Raw genomic sequence first — 25,546 nt, forward strand, 5'->3', positions numbered from 1 at the left:
CCTCTTTTTGAGGTATTTCTGCGGCCTTTCCAGTTGTAGATGTCTTGTGAGGTACATACCAAAAGGGACGTTGTACTCTATAATGGGTCTAATGAGTGACAAGTAGAGGGGAACAGTGACCTCTTTTTTCCCTGGATGAGAACCCTTTTGTGATGAGGTGTGCCATGTAGAAGGATTTCCTGACTACTGTGGCAATGTGATTATCAAAGAAGAGACTACTGTCCACCTGTGTCCCAAGGTCTCTTATCACACTTTCAGTGTTAAGTAGACTACCATCTATGTGGTAGCTCATGGGTACAGAGGTTTTACCAAAGGGGATGACAGTGCACTTTTTGGCATTGAGCTTGAGGCCATGGCTTTGATACCAGGCATCTGTCTCAGTGAAGCCCTTTTGTAGGATGTCCATATTGTTAGGAGTTTCAATTATGGCTACTAGTTTGTCGCCATCTGCAAACTTCATTAGTCAAAGATCTTCTGTGTTAGTCTGTACTTCAGAAAAGTAGATACCAAACAGGAGAGGACCCAGGACTGAACCCTGTGGTACTCCACTTATCACTGGTCTGAAGTCGGATTTGGAGTCTGCAACTTTCACAGTGTGGGTTCTGTCAGTGAGCCAGTTGGCAACCCATCTTGTGACATAGGGATTTATGCCTAGTTTAGTAAGTTTATCTATAATTCCAGAGTGGGGGATGGTGTCAAAAGCCTTGGCGAGATCTAGATAGGCTGTGTGAACCACCTTACCCTCATCTATGGCTTTGGTGACTGCTTCAGAGAAGTCAGTCAGATTTAGGAGACATGATCTGCATTTTACAAACCCGAACTGGGTGGGGTCCAGAGTTTGGAGATTACCAGTGTCTGTTTATATGTTCCATGGCCTTGCAGACAGGGCTCGTTAGGCTAATGGGGCCGTAGTTCCTGGGGTCCATGGTGGCTCCCCCTTTGTGGAGTGGGATAACCGTCACTGTGCACCATTCAGTGGGCACAAAGCTTGAGGTGAGGCTATGATTGAACATGGTGCTTAGGTGGGGTGCCAGTTCATTCTGTAGTTCATGTAGAACACACCCTGGAATGTTGTCAGGTCCCATGGATGCTGTGTCCTTGGCTATGAAGAGTGTGGATGTCCTTCAAGGATGCATCTGCAGTCCTAACATATGGGTTGTCCTGCCTCAGGCAGCCCTTCGGTCGGCCGGATTCCAAAGTCTGGGTCTGGCCTCGGCTGATGTCGCACTTCACCCGACTTCACAGCTGCTGTTTATTGGATATAAAGGCATCAGCCGACGCCATATTCCTCAGTCTTTCTTGCCGCATGGTGCCCGAAGCAGAAGCTGTTCGCAAGTGCCGGTCGGTCAGATCCAGAGATTTCTACTACCGAAGACTTCTAAAAAGCTAAGTACCCCGTTGGGGACTCTTTCTTGCCTCAGCCGATGTCAGACAAAGTAAATAATTGTTTAACTTGTGGGAAACAAATACCTCATAAGGATTTCCACTCGTACTGCCTTCCTTGCTTAGGCCCAGACCACGACGTATCAGCTTGTCTAGCCTGTGCTTCCTTCAACCGACGGACACTTAGACATCGGTCGGAGTTTGCAGAGGAGTTTTTTGGTCCCGCTTTTGCATACAAAATGCTGTCGGAGACTCCGACTACTCAATTAGCTAAAAAGCACAAGGAAAAGGACCGACATTCGCAGCCCACGGTTTCGGCTGAAACCACGGTTAGGCCAACCGCGAGTGTCTCGGTTTCGGCTGAAACCGAGTCCCCGGTTCTTCCTTCGGCCGAAAGCATGCCTCTGATAGCCGAGGCCTCACAGAGCATGGCTGAATCTGCTACTGAATTTACTGCTACAGAAGCAGGCACCCAGGATTTGTCAGACACTATTCCTTTAGACATATCTACCCCTGCACGTGGGGCTGCTAGACCCCCTGCTTCTATGTCTATCAAGGCTTTTGCCAGGGCTAAAGCAGCTAAATCTTCTAAGGCCTTACCTGCTAAAACTCCCTCACATAGGCCTACCTCTAGTTCCCAAATTCTCAGCCTGGCTGAGGATCTCATTTCTTTGATCAGGGGATCCCAACCTCACCCAGACAGGGCCTCTCAGCCCCCTCCAGATAAGAGGCCTAGGACTGAACCCCCGGAACCTGTCTCTACAGACTATTCCTTGGATGACTCAGACATTTCAGACCCTCAGGAAGGCCCATATTCTCCTTATGAGGATTCTGATGAAGAAGACTCCATTCCTTCTGCTTCTCCTCCTGAAGAATTTTCCTTTGGGGAAACCTTTCATGCTATGAAGGAACACTTCCAATGGCAGGGCCAGGATTTTTCAGATTCAAGGAAAAGGCTAAGGACTTTTTTACATTTACCACAGCATAGGCCTTTAGCCATTCCTCCAGTACTAACAGTTGTTGATGATGCATATAATGATGCCTGTACTGCCCCTGACTCTCTTCCTCCGGCCCCTGCCAAGCCTGACAGATATTACAGGGTCCCGGACACACACTACCATTTGTATAAGGCTCCTGTTGCAGACCCTGAAACCATTTCACAGGGCCCTAAAGGTGTGGCAGCTGCCTCTGCCAAAAACCCTCTTCCCTCTGAAAGGGAATCTAGAGCATTGGAGAGATGGGGTAAAAAGGTTTATACTTCTGCTACTCTTTCGGCCAGGGCCTTGAACTGTCAATTTCACATGATTCAGTACCAGGACTTTTTGTTAGACCAGCTAAATAAACTGTCTTCTCCTGAACCTATAGACCGCAAGTCCCTTCAGGATTTGGTACATAACTCTCAGCAGGTCAGTAACCATTTCTTAAAATGTGGCTATGATGCACTGGAGGCTTCCTTTAGATCAGCTATGACTGGAACAGTGATTCGAAGGCATGCCTGGTTAAAAGAACAATCCTTACCAGATCATGTTAAGTCAAAACTCCTATATGCTCCCATGGAGAAACAAAGTTTGTTTGGCTCCCCTGCACAGGAGGTTCTAAAGAAGGTGGAAGAAAAAGCAAAATCTGTCCAAACAGTCAAGGATTTCTTACAGGTCCAACCTCCGAGGTTTAGCAGAAATTGGCCTTCGAAGAATTGGTCCTTTCCAGACAACTCCAGAGCGCAGAGAGGCAGAAATAGATGCCCAAGAGGCAGAGGTCAATCTAGGGGTGCCTACAGGGGACGTCAGTGGCAGCCTACCAACCAGAGAAGTACTGCCACAGATTCAACTACAACCACTTCCACAGGGCAGACACAATGACTTGGCTCTGGTTCCGCCTACCAGGGAACAACTGGAAGCACCCTTGGGCGGAAAGCTAGCCTTATTTTCCGACAACTGGCATTATATTACAGGAGACAAATGGACTTTACAAACAATAGACAAGGGCTACAGGTTTCACTTCCACACTCTTCCAAAAAAGAGAGGAATGCCAAACCTACCACCAAGCCAAAAAACAGACGCTCTAAGACAAATCAACAACTTATTAAGGATGAGAGCTATAGAAAAGGTACCACCTATGGAACAAGGCCAAGGATTTTACTCCAGGCTTTTCCTTGTACCAAGAAAAGAAATTCAATGGAGACCTATTCTAGACTTGTCCGCACTGAACACATACCTCATTGTTCCAAAATTCAAAATGCTGACCCTCCAGCAGCTTCTTCCCATGCTGGGCAAGGAGTCTTGGCTGGTGACTCTAGATCTCAAGGAGGCATACCTGCACGTCCCTATACAACCAGATTGCAGAAGACACCTCAGATTTCTTGCAGGATCAGAGCATTATCAATTCTCAGCATTGCCCTTTGGCTTATCTACTGCGCCCAGAGTATTCACGAAATGCCTGGCATCAGTAATTGCTCATTGCAGGCTTCAGGAATTCAAATTTACCCATACCTGGACGACTGCCTAATACAAGCGGACAACAAGGCAAAATTAACAAAAGATTTGGAAAATGTCATACAACTGTTGCAAGCCTTGGGATACACAGTCAACATGCAAAAGTCAAGACTAGTACCATCCCAAAGGATAACATTCTTGGGTGCAGAACTGGATACATCAACTCAGATGGCTTTTCTCACAGAAGAAAAACAAAAGCAACTACCAGTCTGCTTCATGACATTAACAACACAAACTCAGCTTACTGCAAGGAAAGTCCTGCAAACCCTGGGTTATATGGCATCCTGCATAATATTGATTCCGCATGCCAGGCTGCATATGAGAAAGTTACAATGGTACCTAAGGAATGTATGGTCTCAACACAAGCACAGTCTAGAAGCCCAGATTCCAATAATTCCATGCCTGAAGCAAGAATTCCTGTGGTGGGCTCAGGCCTGTCAGTTGAACAGAGGATTGCCTTTCCACAAACCTCATCCAAGCCAGACCATCATCATGGACGCCTCAGACCTAGGCTGGGGGGCACACATGGTGGACAAGTGTATACAAGGCCTATGGACCCAAGACCAGCTGAATCTACACATAAATTTAAAGGAGATGCTGGCAGTGAAACATGCGATCCAGGCATTCAGACCACTCCTTCAACAGGGTCATCTGCTGATAAGGACGGACAATACCACAGTCATGTGGTACATCAACAAACAGGGAGGTACACATTCATATCCTCTATGCCGGATGGCAATGGACCTGTGGGATGTGGCCCTGAATCTCAACATTCAACTTCAGGCCAGATTTGTACCAGGAAAAGAAAATTCTCTAGCAGACACCTTAAGCAGAACTACCACGGATGCTCACGAATGGATGCTGCATCCAGATATCTTCAAAGCCATAACAAAGAAATGGGGACTACCAGAGATAGACTTGTTCGCCTCCCCACACAACCACCAACTGAAGAAATTCTGCACAAGAGCATACCACCCACTTGCTTGGAGGGTGGACTCCCTTTCCTTCAGCTGGAAAAACCTGACAGCATATGCATTTCCACCTCTTCCTTTGATGTACAAAGTTCTACTGAAGATCAGAGAGGATCAGCCAAGGGTAATCCTGATAGCTCCAGACTGGCCGAGGCAACATTGGTACCCGCTACTGAGAAGTATGTCTCGGACACACGCATGGCCTCTACCTCTATGTCCCTTACTTCTAACACAGAACAACTACAAGATCCTACATCCAAACTTGAAAACACTGCAGCTAGCTGCTTGGAATATTGCATAAAACAAAATAACCCAGGTTTATCTCGGAGGGTTAAGGACATTATCCTGGAGGCACGCAGACCCTCCACAAGGAAAACTTATTCAGCCAAGTGGAAAAGATACCTCATTTGGAGTGCAGCAAAGGGAGAAAATGTCTCATTGGCAAGCATAGCACACATCCTGGAATATTTAGCAGAACTGTTCCACAATGGCCTGTCTTACTCCTCCATTAAGATTTATGCATCAGCAATTTCAGCAGAATACAACATGGATTCTCCTGTCTTCTCTCATCCTCTACTCAGGCAGTTCTTGAGAGGAATTAAAAATGTAAAACCTCCAAGGAAACCACCTTTACGTACATGGGATCTCAACTTTGTGTTGGAAAAGTTAACACTTCCCCCTTTTGAACCAGCAGCAACAGCAGAATTACAGTTCGTCTTGGAAAACTGCTTTCCTGCTAGCAATCACTTTAGCAAGAAGGGTATCTGAGTTACAGGCATTAATGGCAGTACAACCCTTCCTTATCTTCCATCAGGATAGAGTCTCTCTGAGAACTAACCCTACCTTTATGCCAAAAGTGGTCTCCAGAGTATCATTGAACCAAGCGATTCATTTACCTACATTCTTCCCCAACCCACAGAACGGGGGAAAGACTGCTACATACCTTGGATGTGCACAGACAATTACGCTACTATCTGGACAGAACTAAGACCAGCAGAAAAACTGACCAGCTTCTGGTAGCATATGCAACAGGAATGCAAGGAAAAGCAATTTCAAAACAGACAATCTCAAAATGGATAGGAAATTGCATTCGATTTTGTTACTCTTTTCATGGAAAGACAACTCCTGAAAATATCAGACCTCATTCCACAAGAGCTACAGCCACCACTACAGCTTTCCTACGAGGAGTGGCTACCAAAGACATTTTAGAAGCTGCTACTTGGAGCTCCGTGCATACATTTGCCAAGCATTATAATCTTCCCTTATACTCTAGATCCCGAGCGGGTTTTGCAACTGCTGTTTTGCAAGGGATCTTAACTACACCATCTTTATCTTAGTGCCTCCTCCCCCAGTTTGGCTATGGTATTCTACCCATATGTTAGGACTGCAGATGCATCCTTGAAGGACATAGTACAGTTTTGTACCGACCATAAATGTAGATGTCCGATAGGTATGCATCTGCAGTCAGGATTACCCACCCTCCTTCCCCTCTGTGGTATTCCTAGGGTATTTACCCCTCTTTTTGCTAGCTGGGGGAATCTATTATGGTGTATTTGTTTGTATATATGTATATATATTTTTATATTGTTTGCTCTCTACTGTTTGGAATTATTTGCATTTATCCAAATTTAGCCTTCCTAGAGGGCACCTGGCATCTGGGGCAAAAACACTGAGGAAAATGGCGTCGGCTGATGCCTTTATACCCAATAAACAGCAGCTGTGACATCGGGTGAAGTGCGACATCAGCCGAGGCCAGACCCAGACTTTGGAATCCGGCCGATCGAAGGGCTGCCTGAGGCAGGACAACTCATATGTTAGGACTGCAGATGCATACCTATCGGACATCTACATTTACGGTAGGTACAAAACTGTACTTTTTTACCTGTGCAGCCATAATTACAGGAACTTTGCATTCTTCGGTGTAGAGATGGGCCCTTTAGGGGGTGTGGGGGGGTAAAGTTAGCACTGAACCTATCTGCCAGGATGTTGGCAATATCATTTGGTTCTGTATGTTTAGTGCCATTGTGCTGTAACTCAGAGCAGATCTGAGTGTTGCCATTGAGATTCTTGACATAGCTATAGAATGCTTTGTGGATGTCTTTAGAATCAGTGCCGATTTTGTTTTCATAACTAGCTTTGAAGGATTTTATGAGGGATCTCAGCTTCTTACTGAGGCTGACAGAGTTTTTCCAGTCATGGGATTTTACTTTTTTTTTTGCAACAGTTTCTTTCTTCTGTTGTAGAGTTTGTTTATGGCAGGGGACCACCAGATTGGCATCCTTTATTTGGAGGATAGCATCTTGGTTCTGTTAGGGATAGCACGATCCATGCACTTGTGTAAGTGCTTATTAAGTGCATTTGTGTAGGATTCAGCAGTTGTACCTCTATTGTCCATCTGCATGGGTGTCGTGAAGTTTGTCACTTCTGTCTTAAGAAGCGTGAAGTTGGATTTGGAGAAATTTTTTACGGTGGTTTCCCTAATTGGTGGTGGTGGCAGGATGTGGATGTCTAGCTTGTGGTCGGATCTGACCAACGAGGAATTGACCTCTGGTGTGGAACACCGGTTACCCATGTTGGTAATGACCAGGTCTAGGATATTGCTGCTCCTCACGGGGGTGGGATAAGTTGATCCAAGGTGCTGGAATTTATGAATTCCAGAAAACATTGAGAAAAACAGTTGGTACATGAGTAGTTTTCCCAGTTAATGGTGGGGTAGTTGAAATTGCCCATTATTAGGGTGTTAGGTTGTACCCTAATATTTTCCAGTGTATCAAGAAATGAGGAGTGGGAATCCTGGGGCATGGTGGGGGATCTGTTGCAAGTTACAATTCGGATTGTGGTCTTGCCCAGAGTTAGTTGCACTTGGATAATCTCAGACGCATTATGCTGAGCAACTAGCCTGGAGGTGTGGATATCCTTAATGAATATGGATACACCTCCACCTTTAGTGTTTCGGTCCAGTTTAAATGGCCGAAAGGTGTGGTATGAATTATAGCCTGGTAATGCAGGGGTGCTCTTTCGAGCCTTGAACAATATCTCTGTCTCTGCACAGATGTTGATGTTCTCCATTTTAAGGAGTGCCTCGAGTGAATGCATTTTGAGGTTTAGACTTCTAGCACTGAGTAGCATTACTCTCAGATTTTGCTTGGTTGTACCTGTTGCGGTGGTGAATTTGTTATTTGAACCTTGCCTAAAAAAGGCACTATAGGGTGTGGCAAGAGCCTTAATCAGTATCCAGAATCCCAAGGGCCAGGTGCAGGCCATCTCTGGCAAAGTATCATGGTCTGTCGATCATGTCATCCCAGGCAGACGGATACTGGATCCCCTCAGAATGACACCAGAAGCTTAGCCAATTGTTTAAGTCAATCATTTTGTCCTTGTACTGTGGTATCATTCTGGGTGATGTCAGGATGCTACTCAGGGCTAAGGTCATACCTGCCTGGGCTACAAGATTGGAGAGCTCTTCCATGTCTCTTTTCATGTAGTCTAGGGAGGTACATCTCAGGTCATTCACACCAACATGAACAGTGACAGAGACATATTTGTAGTTGTTGTGGAGTGATGGATCCTGACACCCGACAGGCAGCTGACAGTAACTTTCTCTTTGTTTAGCCTGGTGAGTGAAACATCAGTGTGCCTGACTATAGAGTCATCTATGACCAGAGTGTTGGGTACGTTGTTATGCCTTATGGGCTGTGGTTGAGTGGCACACTGTGTTTGTGGGCTATGTGTCATTTGGGTTGTGTTGGGGGGGGGGGGTGGAGGTTGCATGCGTTTCTGCTTTGGAGGTCTCTGTTGTTTGAGCAGATTTTTATTGAGAGACTCCGTGAATGTAGGTGTGAGTTTTGCATTGCTATGTGTGTGTTTTGTTGGTGTAGGGTTTGAGGGACTATGTGATGAGTGTGGTGTGGTTCAAGTGTTTACCCTGTCCTCTTGACTGTCTAGTCTAGTCTTGGATGAAGAGAGCTTTGCTTCCAGCTTGGCTATATAAGTGCATCTCTCACAGGTTGTAGTGTTGGATGGTAAGAGGAAAGGGTTGTCTGTGTACATGAGGCAATTGCTGCATTGCCCCAAGATGCCCAGATTCATCAGGTAGATGGGAGAAAACACCGGGAGCTGACCCTTAGACATGGCTGGATAGGTGCTTATTTATTAAGTATTAAAAACTGTTTTCCTCTAGACAAGTGAAGAATGTTGAGTGTTGTAGTAATTTGTAGCTTATTTAGTGCTTACAATGAGTTCTGAACAAGTGCTGAGTTCAAAGAAACAGATTTGAATGCTAAAACTAAAAAGCTGGCTAGTTCTAAGGGAAAATTTGAAGAGCAGACTTTATGGCGCCAGGAATAGTTTAACCCTAGCTAAGCGGCGATGCATAAAGTGTATTTTTTTTTTTATATATATAACAGTAGCAAATGAGCAAACTGATTTAAACAAATTACCCAATTAACCAGTAAAAAAGCTCAAAACTGAGCCCTGTTCCAGCAGTCTTCAATCAGACAAGTTCTAACTGCACACTCCACCACTAGGGTGCAGGGGAACCTTCTCCAAAAGAGACGGCCTGGATTAGTGCTCAAGCTGTACAAACAAAGCTAGATTCAGCAGGCCTGAATCTAGTCTATGCTGCTGCAAACAAGGTGCACCAATTTCAGAAAGAAACAGTTCAAATAATCGGGCACAATAATCCTTTAACCAGAAATTCCCAGCTCAGAAGGGCAGAATCTAACCTCTCCTCCCACAAGAGTGCAGACCACAAACCTTCTTAATGTACAATAACTGGTCTGAAGCCAAAGTGTTTAAACCAGAATTAATACACTTTTAGAATAACAGACACTGAGCCTTCAGTCAGCAATTCCCAGCTTAGAAGGATGTAAGCTATCTGTCCTGCCACAACAGTGCAGACCACAAACCTTCTTAATGTAAAACAACTGGTCTGAAGCCCAAGTGCTTAAACCGAAAGGCTTAGAATAACAGTTACAATTTAATCAGGCTACTACCAAGCAGTAATAAATGCAGCAGAATAAATACAATTGAGTACTTTTAAGAAGAGGCAAAAGCAAAATAAAGTGCAATTTTTTTTTTCATGAATCGCATTTTGAATTTTGAAAAGCAAGACATTAATAAGGGAAATATGATTCCAAGGAATGGACTTCATGAGAGCAAGTATGAACTTTTTTTTGAAATTGGCAACTATAAAGGAACAAGAACCCTAAAGCTCATTTGTTCGAGAATCAAGCATCAGGAGCTGTGCATTCGTTCACTGTTTGTATTGGAGATGGGAGTGGCTCTGTTAAGCCTTATATTACTTCGTGTGTGCCCAAAGATGCTCAAGGGTGGGTGTGCAGTAGACCTATTCTGAATAGGTTTCCCACTTTCTTGAGTGATATAACCCCTTAGGGGGCTCCACACACTTTTAAGCAAATGTATATAGTTGCAAGTGCTGTAGGGGACTGTAGCATTTTAGTGTATTAAAGGCTATAAGTGATGTAAATATTGTAAACAAATTCTGTAATCATTAAAAACTGATACATATTATTTCAAGGCATTGATAATGCATGTGTGAGCTTAACAGAATTGTATCTTTAAGGCTTGTCTGGTGGCACAACTATGTATTAGACTGAGGAGAAATTCTTGCATATTTTGCTTAATGGAATATTAGGAGACCAGTTATGAAATTTGTTTTTGCATAAAAAGAGGGCTGTTCTAAGCCATGTCAGATTTGCTAGAATATTTAGTGGGAGCCGGTTGTTAGGTACTTGTAACATTAGTCTTTCTATAGCCTTTGAAGGTGCTCCTGTATGATACAAGTGTTTATTTGACAAATAGTTTTTACTGAAGTTAAAAGGCATGCCTGTAAGGCGATGATGTTAGAAAAAGAAGCAAAATACTCTCTACCTATTAATATGCACAAGTGGCTTGGTTTTGGGATTGACTTAATTTCAGGAGTTTGCTACCCAAGTCTGCCGATGATGTATTTCTACCAACTGTATGACTTAAATGAATTGTTGTATCGATTGCAGCATTTTGGACAGATAAAGTGCGACATGGATTTCAAAAGAGTCTAGACTCAAAATTAGCCTTAGAAACAAAACATGGGCTTTATGGCGTTCCACTAAAGACCCCCCAAGATAACATTAAATACAGGTAATCTAGGAACAAAACTAAAAAATCCATTTTACAAGATTAAAAACAATACTACTGTAATCTGCAGACAGTAAATCAAAATAACCACAGAAGTTTTGGGCAGATTTGACTAATCTACTACATCCTGGATAAACATGTTCTGGCCTTGCTTACCCAAGTTTCTCAGCTGGTATCAGACACTCCTGATGCTGCAGCCAAGGCTCAGCTTGCCTCTTTACTGTCTACCTCAGCCCAGGTGCTTAGACGTTCAATTAAATGCAGTTATGACACAGCTGAGGATTCTGCTAGATCAGCAAGCTTCGGGTTCTATCCTTAAGAGAACCTCATGGTTAAGACTCCAACCTTTGCCTAATGGCATCAAGCCTAAAATTATGGATGCACCTCTGGACAATGATGCCTTCTTTGGTGCTGATGCTGCAGCCCTTTTCAAGTCCCTGCATGATAAGGGGTATTCATAAAATGCTTAGCTCCTTTCATTGCCTTCTGCAGGCTCCAAGGAATACTGATCTTTATTTATGCAGCATGCTAATTCAGGCAGTCCACCCAGACACCCTAAAGGAAAACCTAGTATTCACTATCTCTCTTCTGCAAGGCATCAGGTTCACCATAAACTCCATCAAGTCTTCTCTCAGTCCTTTCTAGGATCAGATTTTCCTAGGATGTAGATTAAGTACAGATCTGATGATGGCTTACATCCCTCCTCAAAAAGTGCAAACTGTGCTTGGCTACTTCCTTTATCTACTCCCCTTAACCTCCATCTCTACTCCCCTTAACCTCCATCTCTGCCAGGGAGTACTTGTGTATAATAGGGTTCATGGAATCACTTATTCCCATGCTACCCCAGCCAGATTTCACATGCGGAAAATCCAGTGGTTTCTAAAAACAGTTTGGAGCCAGCATGCCCATCCTCTGGAATTTGTACTCCCTCTTCTCCCATGCATAAAGAGAGAAGTACAGTGTTTGATTCAGCAGATTCAGCTGAACACAGGCCTTCCCTTTCAACAGCTAACTCAGGTTCAGGAACTCTACACAGATGCATCAGACTTGGGGAGCTTCTGTGGATCACTTAAAAGTCCAGGGCCTTTGGTCTTCCTCTAGCAAGAAGCGACATATCAGTGTAAAGGAAAATGAGGGCTTTGATCCTGGCACTCCAAACCTTTCATTCTTCCTCACTCCCAGGATCCTGAAGTTATTCACAGACAAAACAGTTCTATAATATGTGAACAAATGGAGGGGGGCACCACATCATAACTGCTTTGAAGGTTGGCCCTTCAAGCCTGGGAGATTGCCTCTCAAGTGAGGGTCTTGTTGCAAGCAGTTTATATTCCTTCAACTCAAAATGTGCTCTCAGCAGGTCCATGACACAAGCCCACAAGTGGATGTGGCTTCACAAAGATGTGTTTCTGGACATTCTTCATGAGTGGGGTACTCCTCAAATAGATCTATTTGCCTTCCTCATGCAGGCAACTTCCAAAGTTTTGTGCCAGAGTTCTAGACAGTCTAGTATGGAAGGTGGATGCCCTATCCTTCTCATGGAAGGGGATGTTTCTTTATGCATTCCCCCCCTTCCCACTCATTCAGAAGGTCCTACTGAAAATACAGCAGGACGAGACAAAAATCTTGCTGGTGGCACCCTTTTGGCCAAGACAGCTCTGGTTCTCTCCTTCTGCATTTAGCCTAGGGCAATCATCACAAGCTAACCCACAAGGTGAAACTTCCCACACAAGGGATCGCTTATCCATCCACATCTCTCCTCCCTGAATCTAACTCTGTGGGTGATAGGCTTTTGATCCCTTTCTGACATGTTTGTTTTCTGAGGATGTGCTTCTAGTCCTGTAGGAGACTAGGAAACCCAACGCTAGGAGATCCTATTTATCCAAATGGAAGTGGTTCTCCATTTGGTGTCTAAAGAAAGACCTGGATCCATTTTCAGTGGACATTCCATTGGTGCTTTCCTATTTATGTGAGCTACTTAAGGCTGGGCTGGCTTACTCTTCTGTTAAAGCCCATCTGTCAGCCATTTCAGAATGTCTGCCTTTATCTCCTCCCCTAGCTTCTAGGCTAGAAGTTAATCTCTTCCTCAAAAGCATCCTTCACATTAGATCTCCCAGAAATCCTGTCCCTTCTCCCTGGAATCTAATTTTTTTTCCTAACCCCATAAATGCTAGTGAAAAGGTTCTTCATTCCTTGGATGTGCACAGACAACTCCAATTTTATCTGGACAAAACCAAGCCAATTAGAAAATCAGAGCAATTGTTTGTTTCCTTCCATCCCAGGGCACTGGGAAAACCTGTTTCCAAACAAACTGTTTCTACTTGGATTTCTAAAGCAATCTCATTCATTTATGTCTCCCATGGGAAGGCGTTCTCTACCTCTGTAGAGGCCCACTCCAGTAGAGTAGCAGCCTCTTCAAAGGTATGGACAGTGCATCTGTTTTGGAAGTGTCCACATGGTCTTCTGTCCATACCTTCATCAAACATTACAAACTGGACACTATCTCCAGGTCCAGAGCAGGCTTTGCTAGGGCAATCCTGCATGGGTTCATAGAAACCTCCTCTGCTCCATTCTCCCTTTTTCTTCCATGAGCTTTGGTACTCTCCCAAAGGTTATGAATACTGTAACATGGGAATAGAAGGACACAGAATAGTTGTGTAAAATCTTAGCATAACCATAGATGTCCTTCTCTTCCATGTTGCAGTATTCCATCCCACCCTCGTACCCCCGTGGTACTTGCTGTTTATTGGATGATGTTATATACCTCATACCCTTGGACTGGTGTTCTGACCAGGGCATTCAGTTCTGAGGAATGGTACATGCCGATGTCACCTTTATGGCCTACATTGCCTGTCATTTTACACAACTATTCTTTCTCTCAGAGTTCTTCGGTAACTAATTTTGATTACTTTTTCTTTTACAACTTTTTATTAATTTGCAGCTGAATATGGATTCCTTAAATGAGTATGCCATTAATGATTTGCTAAAGGGATACCAAATATACTAGGTACTATAGGGTGTTCCACTTTTAAAAAATTATAGATGTCATAATCAATTGCCTCTTCTATCAATAAACCTTATGTGTAAACCTGTATTCTACTATAAGCTACATTAATCTCATTTTTAGACTCACTGATATATTGTTGGTCATTCTTGAGCAAAATAAACATCTTGGTAGAGTAATTAATAGTCTGCATGAGTACAATGTCCCCCCTTTATCCTTCATGGTTCTGACCTTCCCATTATTTATAATTTCTCTCCTGAGCTGCTGTTCATCATATGTCAACTTTTTTTCCACCTGTAATGGTTCCCCAAAAGCCATCTACAAATGTCTTGTGTAAATAATTTTTCAAATAAAGAAAGCAAGGGATGTAAAGGGGGATTATAAATGCTTTTCCTAACCATTTGTGGACCCTCTATCTTAACAGAAGGAAGATTATTTTTATTAGAAAACAAAATGCTAAAATTTAACTTCCTTGCATATAATTTTAAATCAAGTAAAACCTCCCTCAAATCCATCTTTTATGTGGGCACAAAGGTAAATCCTTTAGTGAAGAAAGAAAAATGTCTGTGGTCGATCTCCAAGCTATCATTACATATCTTAAACCTGTTAAAGGTTGCAACTATGTTGTCGTTTATTCCACTATTAGGTACAGGATAGTCAAGAGGGGACTTGTTAGTGCAGGTCAGGCTACTCAAACATTAGACTATTTCTGTCTCAACCTCTTGTATTTCCCCCTCCCTATCCTTTGAGACCAACTCGTATGGGTCCTCTACCCTGAAGCTCCTTGTTGAACTTTCTGAGCTGTCGTTTCTGATCTCCTCCAGGGAAGGGGTGGGGTTGTGGTTGTAAGGGATCTCCTAGAAAATCCCCTTCATAATTGTCATCTAACTCATCCTTCACATTAGTCCTCCCAGGAAACCTGTCCCTCCTCCCTGGGATCTAAATTTTGCCCTGGAAAAGCTCACTCAGGATCCTTTTGAGCTTGCAGCATCAGCATCCTTAAATTTTTACACATGGAAAACAATCCTGTTAGTAGTTATCACGTCTGCTAGAAGAGTTTCTGAATTCCAAGCCCTTATGTCTTACCAACCGTTTCTCATTTTCCACAAAAGGTTGAGACGGAAGTAGTCCAGTGTTAGATGATTCTCATCTAACTCAGTTTGATCACTCACATCCTGTATAATGTTACCATTGTGTACTTTGGTGATGGGTATGCTGTTCTGCTAGCATATTCCCTTTCATCCCCATCTCTCTCTCTTTTTTTTTTTTTTTTTTTTTTTTTATATATAGAGTTCCTCATTTTCAAATCATTCACCACTTTATCAACATTTAGAAAAAAAATGCAGTACCTGGAATAATATACTTCCAACAACAAATCCTTTTTCAACTGTTTATCAGTCAGTTGTATTTCATTGTATAATTTGTCCATTTGTTGTTCATCGTCTTTAATAATCTCATGAAATAGCAACTACAGTCCTCAAAAATGTGACCCAGTTCATTGTAAAACACAATTCCCCCAATGACTCCATTGGAAAACTTCCAAAGTGTGAGGCGCTTTGAAACACCATTGCAAAAAAGCCATACTTTTCAAAAAACAGTTATCAACCTGTAACTTTTTAAACATGGTTAACTCTCTTCAAATAAATGTAAAAAAGCTTCAAACATCATGCTACAATTTTTTCTACCTCTATTAGTGTCTTGAATAACAGGAAAATCAGCCAACCAAACGTCTAAATTTATCTTTACCAGAATACCATCCTGCATAGCTGCATGACTCTTAGTACAAAAAATGACCTTCATGATGGACATTCAGGGAAGCTAATTCATTGGAAATGCTTGAATTCAGTGTATGTCCTTGTCTGAAATGAGAAGAACATGCTGTGTACACTGCTTTAGTCCGCTTACAACAGCTGCATAAGTACAACTATTATAGGTTCATAGGTGGGTACTAGGCTATTTGGCTGAAGGCACTTATAAGACTAGCCAGAATGTGTTTGCTTTTGCCGCCCCCTTAGATTAGTTCTCTGTGCCTCTGTGCAGCAGAGCCACTGAAGTGATCCCTGGGTAAACTTTCTGTTTCCCATCCACTCATCAAGGTTTCTCTTGAAGAGTGTTAGCGAGGAGCTCTGCCTAATGAAGATTGGAATCTTGTTCCAAAGCATGGGAAGTCTCTGGGACAGGACTCTATCCCTCCGGCACGTCCTATTTATTGTTGTGGTGAGGTTTAGATCCCTAGAGCATGTGGCTCGAGGGGATAAGGTTTTCTTTAGGTGGAGCATGTCCATCAATTCTGGGTTGGACATGGCCTTGTATTTCAGGCAGAGATCACCTCTGAGTAGGCGGTATGTAACCAAGTACAGCTGTAGTTTCTTCTATCCAGCTGCATAGGGCATCAGTTTGAGGCCAGTGATCCTCTTGGTGAGGTTCTTCTGTGGTCTTTCCAGCTGTTGCAGGTGTCTTGTAAAGTACATCCCAGATGGGGTGTTGTACTCTATGATAGGTCTGATGAGTGATGAGTAGAGGGGCACAATGACCTCATTTGATCTGGATGTGAACCCTTTGGAGATTAGGTGGGCCACATAAAAGGATTTTCTAATCGCTTTGGCAATGTGATTATCAAAGGAGAAATTACTATTTACTTGGGTCACCAGATCCCTTATTACATTTTCCATATTAAGGGGACTACCACCTATGTGGTAGTTTGTGGGTACTTTGTTTTTAACAAAGGGGATGACTATGCACTTTTTGGCATTTAGCTTGAGGCCATGGTTTTGACATCAGGTATCCATCTCAGTGAGACCCTTTTAGAGGATGTCTGTGTCAGCCAGAGAGTCAGTTATAGCCCCTAGTTTGCAGTCATCTGTGAACTTGGTCAGCCATAGTCCTCCTGTGCTTGCCTGTATCTCTGAGAAGTATATGCCAAACAGGAGGGGTCCTAGGACTGAGCCCTGGGGAATGCCACTTGTAACCAGTTTAGAGTCGGACCTAGCTCCCGCAACTCTCACCATGTGGGTTCTGTCCGTGAGCCAGTTGGCAACCCATCTTGTGACATAGGGGTTTATGTTCAGGCTGGTGAGCTTGTCTATAATACCAGAATGGGGAATGGTGTTGAAGGCCTTTGCGAGGTCTAGGTAGGCTGTGTGTACCATCTTTCCCTTGTCTATAGCCCTGGTAACTGTCTCAAAGAAGTCCACCAGGTTTAGGAGGCATGATCTGCCCTTAAAGCTGAACTGGGTAGGGTCCAGTGTTTGGAGGTTCCCAATGTCTCTGTTAATGAGTTCCATGATGATGCTCTCCACAGCCTTGCAGACCAAGTTAGTCAGGCTTATAAGGCGATAGTTCCTGGGGCCTGTTGTGGCTCCACCTTTGTGGAGCGGAATATTTTTTATTTATTTATTTTACATTTGTTGACCGGGCTAGTCTAACTGGATTTATTTCCATTTTCAGTAGAGGCCCGGGGAGAAAAGCTCCAAATGTTTACAATGTTAAAAATCATGAAAATAAACATTACAAATTATGAGAGTAAATAGATCACAATTGTTACATAAATAATGAAGATCTGCAAAAAATTACAACACGTACAAGTCAACAAGTCGTTTACATTATAGAATTTAGATACAGTAAAGAGAAGTTATTATACAGTGAGATGAAAGAGAATTGTAGTACTTCATCAAGGTAAGGTGTAGAACGTAAGTTACGTTGTGTTTACTAGTATCAGGCCTGCTTCTGGGGGGTAAGCAGTAAAGTAGCAGTAAGTGTGGTGAAAGAGATATGGGTGGAGAAATTTGAGGATTAGTCAGGGTTATTGCAAGGGCATAACCAATGTGTTATTAGGTGTCTTGAGGTTTTGTTTAAAGAGAGGTAAGGAAGAGAGTAGTGTTAGTTCATTAGGTAATAGGTTCCAGTTTTTACTCACTGTATTAGAAAACAGGGAGTCTCCAGCTAGGTTGTTGGTTTTACTTATACTGGCTAGAAGTTTGTTAGATGAGCGTAGTGAATTTAGATTTTTGTAGGGGGTTATGAGTTTGGAGAGTATGGGAGTGCTGTTAGGTTGGTAGAATATCTTGTGGGTAATGGTGAGTTAGGAGAATATTAAGTTGTTTTGTAGTTCAAGCCAGCCTAGGTGCTGCAGACTAAGACAGTGGTGAGTTCGGAAGGGATTGCCTGTGGCAAATCTGGCTGTGCTGTTGTAGGAATTAGCTAGTTTGATGAGATTATTTTTCTTTAGGTTAGTGTATATGGGTGAGGTGTACAGAACAGTTGAAATTAAGTAGGTGTGAGCAATCTTAGTTCTAGCTGTTGGAGTTAAGAAAGATCTGATTCTATATAAGGAGCCTATATTCCTGTTAACTGCTTTTATGGTGTTGTTTATGTGGCTATCAAAGTTAAGGTTATTGTCAATAGTTATTCCTAACAGTTTCATGGTAGGGTCAGGGGATATAAGGGTGTTATTATTGGAACTGACTGACAAATCTAAAGGGGGAGACATTGGTGGATGTGAAGAGTAGGAGCTTGGTTTTTTAGCATTGAGAAGGAGGCAACGTGTTGGAGAACCATGTCTCTACTGAGTTAAATAAGCTTTGGGTTAAAGAATGTAGTTCTGATATGGAGTTATATGAGCATATTAGTGTAGACTCATCTGCATATCAGAACTACATTCTTTAAGCCAAAACTTATTTAACTCAGTAGAGACATGGTTCTCCAACACGTTGCCTCCTTCTCAATGCAATAACCATTTCTGTGTGCCACTCTAAGGGTACATAGCCTGTGGAGAGGCTGAGTTTGAACAGTATGTTTAGGTGAGGGGTTAGTTCGTCTTTGAGTTCATATAGGACGCAGCCTGGGACACCATCCAGTCCCATTGAGGCGGTGTTTTTGGCTTTGGAGAGGGCTGTTTTAACCTGAGTGTCTGTGATTTCAGGGTCTCTACATTCTTCTGGTATGGGTATAGGCCCTTTAGGGGGTGAGAGGTGGGTGAAGTTTGTACTGAACCTGTCTGCCAGGATGTTGGCGATATCGGTCGGTTCAGTGTATTTTGTGCCATTCTGCACTAACTCCAAGCAGATCTGAGCATTGCCACTTAGATTCTTGACATAGCTAAAGAATGCATTATGGTTATCATTGGAGTCCTTGGCAATTTTTCTTTCGAAGCTCGCCTTGGATGATTTTATGAGGGATTGTAGTTTCTTGCTGGTACTGATCAGGGATGTCTTCCCTTCTTGGGATTTTACTCTCTTCTGTACTAGTTTCCTCCTTCTATTGTATAGCTTGTTTATGCAGGGGTCCACCAGACTGGTTTCCTTTTCTTGAAGGACTGAGTCTTGGTTTTGCTTTGGATAGCACGATCCATGCATTCTTGTAGGTGCTCGTAGAATGCATTAGTAAAGGATTTTGCAGCTTGGACAGCATTATCCTTTAGCATGGGGGCTTTGAAACTTTCCACCTCAGTCTTAAGTAACACGACGTTTGCTTTTGAAAAGTTTTTCACAGTGGTTTCCTTGTCCGGGGGTGGGGGTGGAATGTGGATATCCAAAGTGATTTGTTTATGGTCAGCTTTAACCAGCAAGGGGTTGACCTCCATTGTGGAACACCGGTCACCCATGTTGGTGATGACCAGGTCCAATATGTTGCCACCTCTGGTGGGAGTGTTGACCAGTTGATCCAGGGCGTTTGAGTTTATAAATTCTAGGAAATGTTGGTCAGGGGAGTTAGTACTTGAGTAGTTCTCCCAGTTAATGTTTGGGTAATTGAAATCACCCAATATTAGGGTGTTTGGTAGGACCTTTATGTTTCCCAGTGTTTCCAGAAATGCAGAATGGGGGTCCTGGGACACGGTGGGTGATCTGTAGCAAGCTACAATTTGAATTGCAGTTTTGCCCGTTGCTAGTTGCACGTGGATGATCTCTGAAGCATTGTGCTGTGCCACTAACCTGGAGGTGTGAGTATCCTTGATGAATATGGATACGCCCCTGCCTTTTGTATTTCGGTTTGGGTTTTGTGGCCGAAATGTATGGTATGAGTTGTAGCCTGGTAGTGCTGGGGTGCTCTCTGGAGCACGTCTTTGCAACAACAACAACAAACTGAAGAACCAAACCAGCAAATGGAACAAGCAGGCACGATGTAGAAATACACCACATTAATAGTTCAAAAACCACGCGTTAAACAATATTCCACACGTTAAACAATATTCCACAAGTTAAGCGCTTTCTTCCCCAACTGCAAGGGAATATATATATATATATATATATATATATATATATATATATATATATATATATATATATATATATATATATATATATAATATATATATATATATATATATATATATATATATATATATGTGTGTATGTATGTATATATATATATATATATATATATATATGTATATATGTATATATATTATTTATTTATTTATTTTTTCCTGCGCAACTAGTATGGTACCTAATTAGGGCATTTGTTTCCTTCTTATTAATGTCATAATTATGTTCAGAGTCATTTTATTGAGGGAGATGCTGTCTTTCCTTTATAAAAGGAATAACAGAAATCACAGTGCTAGGCACACTACCCCCGCAGTTTTACAATTAAATTCCTGTTGAAATTGAAAAATATGGTAAGTCAATAACTTCCCCTTCATAGATGAAACTGCATTGCTTACATGCTCCGAATTTCCTAGTATCTTTACTTCCACTATATCATTCTGTGACTTAACTCCATCCACCTTTTTTCAATCCTTTCTATTAAATTATTATGCCTTTTAAAACCAAATGAAGGTTTATTGCCCACTTTTACCTCTGGATCAACTCTTAATACTTTCCAGTTGTTCTTAATAAAATTTTTATAATGCTGTTCTTGAAACCATATTTGAGCGTCATACTTCATTCATAATTTAAAAACTGTAATTCATTTTTTCTCATCGCTTACTCCACTGTAAATTTTGAGGATACCTTTACCTAAAGGTAGAAAAACTTTTCATTTCTCCTCTTGTTAATTTCATTATGAATGTCATCCAACATTTGTTCTGTATATCCTTTCTCAATTAAAATATGTTGTAACCTCCTTAATTCATATTCCAAATCACTGTTATCAGATATAATCCTGGCTAACTGAACCATTTGTTTGGGGTTATAAAAACGTAGTAGAGAATCATCCGACAACCTAAGCAGAATATTTTATAGGAATGAGAAGTGTAGTAATTGGTTCTCTGAGAGAGCAGGTGATACATGGAACAGATTACCAAATTACATTAAAGCAAGTACTAGTTTAGATATTTTTAAGAACTGCCTGATCATTTATTATGATAACAACTGTTTTGGTATATTGGCAGGCTAGATAGAAGGGCATTAATGCCTGTACTTGAAATATTTGTATGTATGCAAGTCCCAGAGCTGAGAATCACTGGTCTATTGTAAAAAAATCAGATAATGCCTTGTTGCAAAATCGTTGGAAGAACTGTTCAGCTGTATATGACTAGCTCATAAGGATTAAAAACAGAGACTGTATTTTGAGAAGACACTTGATAAGTCCTGCACAACTCCTGTATTTTTTTATATAGCAGGTATGACTAAGCGTTCTGAGATGGTAGTAATCCGTACAATGCTCTTAGACAGCAATGATGTTTGTGATTTATTTAACATAAGACCTCTGGTCTCAATAACAGCACATCTGACAATCAACTCATTTCCAGATCAGCACAGCATATTATGTTTTCAGTGACAAGGATGTTTGTTGCAACCAAAACCTTTCTGTAATCAGGTAATAAATATCACCTTTGGGAGACTGATATTTTCTGTAGAGTTTTTTTAATGCTGCTAACAAAATGTAACTGTAGTAACAAAATGTAACTGTAGTAGGTTTAAGAGACTTAGTAACACTATGTAATTTCATAAATAGTCACTTAAGTCCCCATAGGATGATGATGATGTTGCTGACGCTTGCTTCCCCTCTGTGCTGTTAATTGTGTTGCTGGACTAGAGCTTCCCCAGCTGAAATTTAGCTGAATTCAGAGCAGGGTGGCTCAAGCACCTATTCCCCTGGCCTAAAGGCAGTGTAAGGAGGGGCACACATTCCTGGAATATTATTTGATACAGCAGAGATGTTTTGTTATACCACCTTCTCTCCCGGGTATGCTCCACTTCTTGGGAAAATCCAACTGGCCAAAAGAGCCCAAGCCCATTTCCAGTGGAAAAAAAAGCTTCACAATATTATGTTGTTGAATAATATCAATAAGAAACTATCAAACAATATTATATGAACCTACAGTCTATCAACTTATTCGTCTAATGTGGCATACATACATGGTAATATTTTTCATATTTAGTGAAACAAACACAAGTGCATGAGTTAATAATAAACATTTAGAAAGTGAAACTAGTAAAGCATAGCTTTAAAAAAGCACATTAAGATATTAGTGGGAGATGCTGAAGGTTGCAAATATGAGGTAAAAAAAGGAAGTGTGAGCAAATTAGAGAAAACAATGGTTGGAGATGGAGGGGGTACATTGAATAAGACTGTAAATAAATCCATTTTTGTTTTTACTTTGTTGGTGGTCTTGGGCATATAATTGCAGGGTGGATGCATCCCTGTAATTCTGAGACAATTCAGAAGGCTATGGCTTTTTAGTCAGACTTTAGGTAACTGTTTCTTCATTTCAATATTGACATTGCAGTTATGAGTGGAGCATGGCACTTCAAGTGGTGTGCTTTGTATAAGATGTTTATGATGTTTCCTCTGCCTAAATTGCTGATAGTTCAGCTAAATGTTAAAATTCCATACAGTATAGATGACCTCATGCCCCAAGGATAAAGCTCTGACTGTGACCCAGATGACCTGGGTTCAGTTACTATGCCAGGCACTGGGGCACCAATGAAGGATGATGAGAATATGCAGCTGACACTAGCTGTCACCCATCCTGGTGGGTGAGAGGTGGTCTGGTTTGCTACTCTGGTGATAGAGTATGCAGCATTTGCAGAGCTATGGAATAGAGACAGGTGTCGGCATGTATGCTCTCTAGCTCCATAGAAATATGTACAGAGATGCATGCATATGCTCTGAGGGAGGGGGTCAAGAATGTAAAGAAATTCTACAAGCCTGCTGAAGATGACCACTCACTGGTAGGAAATGCTCGTATGTCCAGCTTGGATAAAAAGATATGTTTCCTGAAAGGTATTCCCCAGTGGAATGAGGAGATCATCCATCCTGTGGGATGATATGGGATGCTAAGTTTAGCTGGAATTGTGGGGGGGGGGGAGGTTGATATGTGAGTGGGGGAGGGGCATGGTGGTCTGATAGGTCTAGGGTGAAAGAGAATATTAATCAGAATATGGTACAGATGCCAACTTCAGTTTCCACTTTGAAGCATAAACCTACAGGATAACATCCAAGTTCTCCATCTTTGAAAAGCCAAAGTTTCAAATAGACATAGTTTGACCAAACCTCATGCACTGTGGACTTCTGCCCAGAAAGGGATCTTCAACCTTATAAACCACATTTGTGCTGCACTGTTACTTGAACAAATAACCTCCATCAGAAATGCTTTTATTTTAAAGCAAGACCAAATTAACAATTTAACAGCTACACTGATAAACGCAGTGTATATTTTCCATCATAGTTAATACAGTTGGAATTGTTTTGTTGAAAATAATCTCATTTGTAACATCTGGACTGCTGATTTGTCTAGATTTTAGGATTACTTTAAACTTCCATCACATTTTTGACAACAGAAGCAACAATGTGGTGGTGTAAAATACCAGTGTTTGTCGAATGTAGTGTGGGGCATTTTGCTATACTAAAGGTTTACTGTCTCACCATAATAAAAGTCTTGAGTATACTGGCTAAGGCCATGTCTTCAAAAATAAAAGTAAGAAAAGGTGGTCTCTGGTACACAGTGTAGTAAATGAAGTTAAAGTCAAGTAATGTTTTTTGAAAGCAAATGCTTTGCTAAACTAAACTGCACGTTCTGCAATGGTGCTATTTATTTGTCTGCTAAAATAACTTTACACCAACTAGCCGTCAGTTATTGTAGTACTGTAACACGCTGTTCCTGTACTGTGCTTGGGCAGTCATTCTTCTGTTTGAAGTGTCTGTAATGTCTTCGATCCAGTTAATTCCATTTACTTGTTTGAGAAAGAAAAAAAATAATAATTTTGATGGAACAATTAAAAATACATGTTTAATTTAAACACTTGTGACTGACTTTGCTTTTGCCTTAAAATTCAAATTTTCCTTTAGCTGTTGCTGAGTATATTGGGGTACGTTAGGAGGTGTCAGCCAGCTCTGTTGTGAATATTTGTTTCATTATTAACCTATTAAGACAGAAACTGCACTGAAATGCTAGAGTAATTGAGTTGTTTTAAACCGCTGAATTGTGAAATTTCCTTTGTCCTTTGTTTTAGAAGTAAAGATAGTGATGATGCAACCAGGAGGAAGGTCAACCTGGTGTTTGAAAAAATTCAGACATTAAAGTCTAGAGCTGCAGGGGATCCACAAATCACTAACAAAGTAAGCTTTTGTTTTTAAATGTCCAGAATCTGAAACAAGTTAAAAATAAAATGTTAGTAAGAAAATATTTATATTACACATATTTACTTTTAAAGGTTAGTCCTATTTAATTGTTTTCTGACCATGCAGACTGTAAGTACTCACATAATCGTTCAAAAGGGCAGCAAACGTTTCAAAGAATTGGCAACAAAAAGAAGGGGTTAATATTCTGACTTTTCTAATTTTGCTAACTAGAGTGAGTCAGTTTGCTTAGCCCCTACATTGTTTCCAGATTTTTGGCATTAATCAAAGTTGACTTTCAATGATGTCTTATCTGATGGTCTTGCTAAAATGTATGTCAACAAAGTCCGTTAGCCTGTTTGGAAAGTCAAGGGTAGGCCTGACCTTAAAAGGCAGTCTGTTCTCAATCCGCTGCACATGATGAGATTATGAATTTACATCAAAGTGTTTCAGTCACACAGAAGTAATTATGCATCTACCAGTAGTGGGATTCAGGTGCTCTGGAAAGTGTATAGGGTTTGCTATCACTTTGTCACAAGGCTGCCATTGTGTGAAACAGCTGCATGTTTTTATAGCACTTGCTTTAGAATAAATTAGGACATTTATTTGCAGGAAACTCTATTCCCCTACAGATACCAAGTTTAATTAAGACTAAAGTTTGGTTTACAATACTTTGCATGTACATTTACTGTGATAACTCCAGCATATAGTCTTAGATGACTACTAGTTTAGAAGTAACATTTTCATACCAAAGCTAAAATCTTCCCTCTGTTGATCTGAGAATGGGGAAAGATTTCAAAATCAGTGTTGAAGATACAAACTGTTAATTTTTATCAGTTTAAATTTTAATCTGTAACTGTTATTTTTTTTTTCAGTTTTACATTACTTTTTCTCAAATTGGTGTGGAAATTTCCATCTTTACTTACACTACCATTATTTGCAGCCTTATTCAAGAAATATATGGTCCACTTTAACTTCAGAAAGACCTTTGTGTCTGTTCTGTACAGAGGGCTTATTGCAAAGCTTAAGGATATGGCACAGATTGAAAGCTTGCAAGGTAT

The 25,546-nt window shown here is 41.5% G+C and overlaps 1 protein-coding gene across 1 annotated transcript in view; it reads left to right on the top strand.

Annotated features, from left to right (window-relative positions):
• CGNL1 (cingulin like 1) overlaps nt 1-25,546 on the top strand; it is a 1,082,391-nt gene that overhangs the window by 59,592 nt on the left and 997,253 nt on the right. Inside the window, exon 3 of the mRNA XM_044078976.1 lies at nt 24,380-24,485. Coding sequence (XP_043934911.1) covers nt 24,380-24,485 — 106 coding nt within the window. The remainder of the gene's footprint in view (nt 1-24,379; nt 24,486-25,546) is intronic.

The sequence above is a fragment of the Protopterus annectens genome, chromosome 7.part1, assembly GCF_019279795.1.
Source record: "Protopterus annectens isolate FY-2018-M chromosome 7.part1, PAN1.0, whole genome shotgun sequence".
NCBI lineage: Eukaryota > Metazoa > Chordata > Ceratodontiformes > Protopteridae > Protopterus > Protopterus annectens.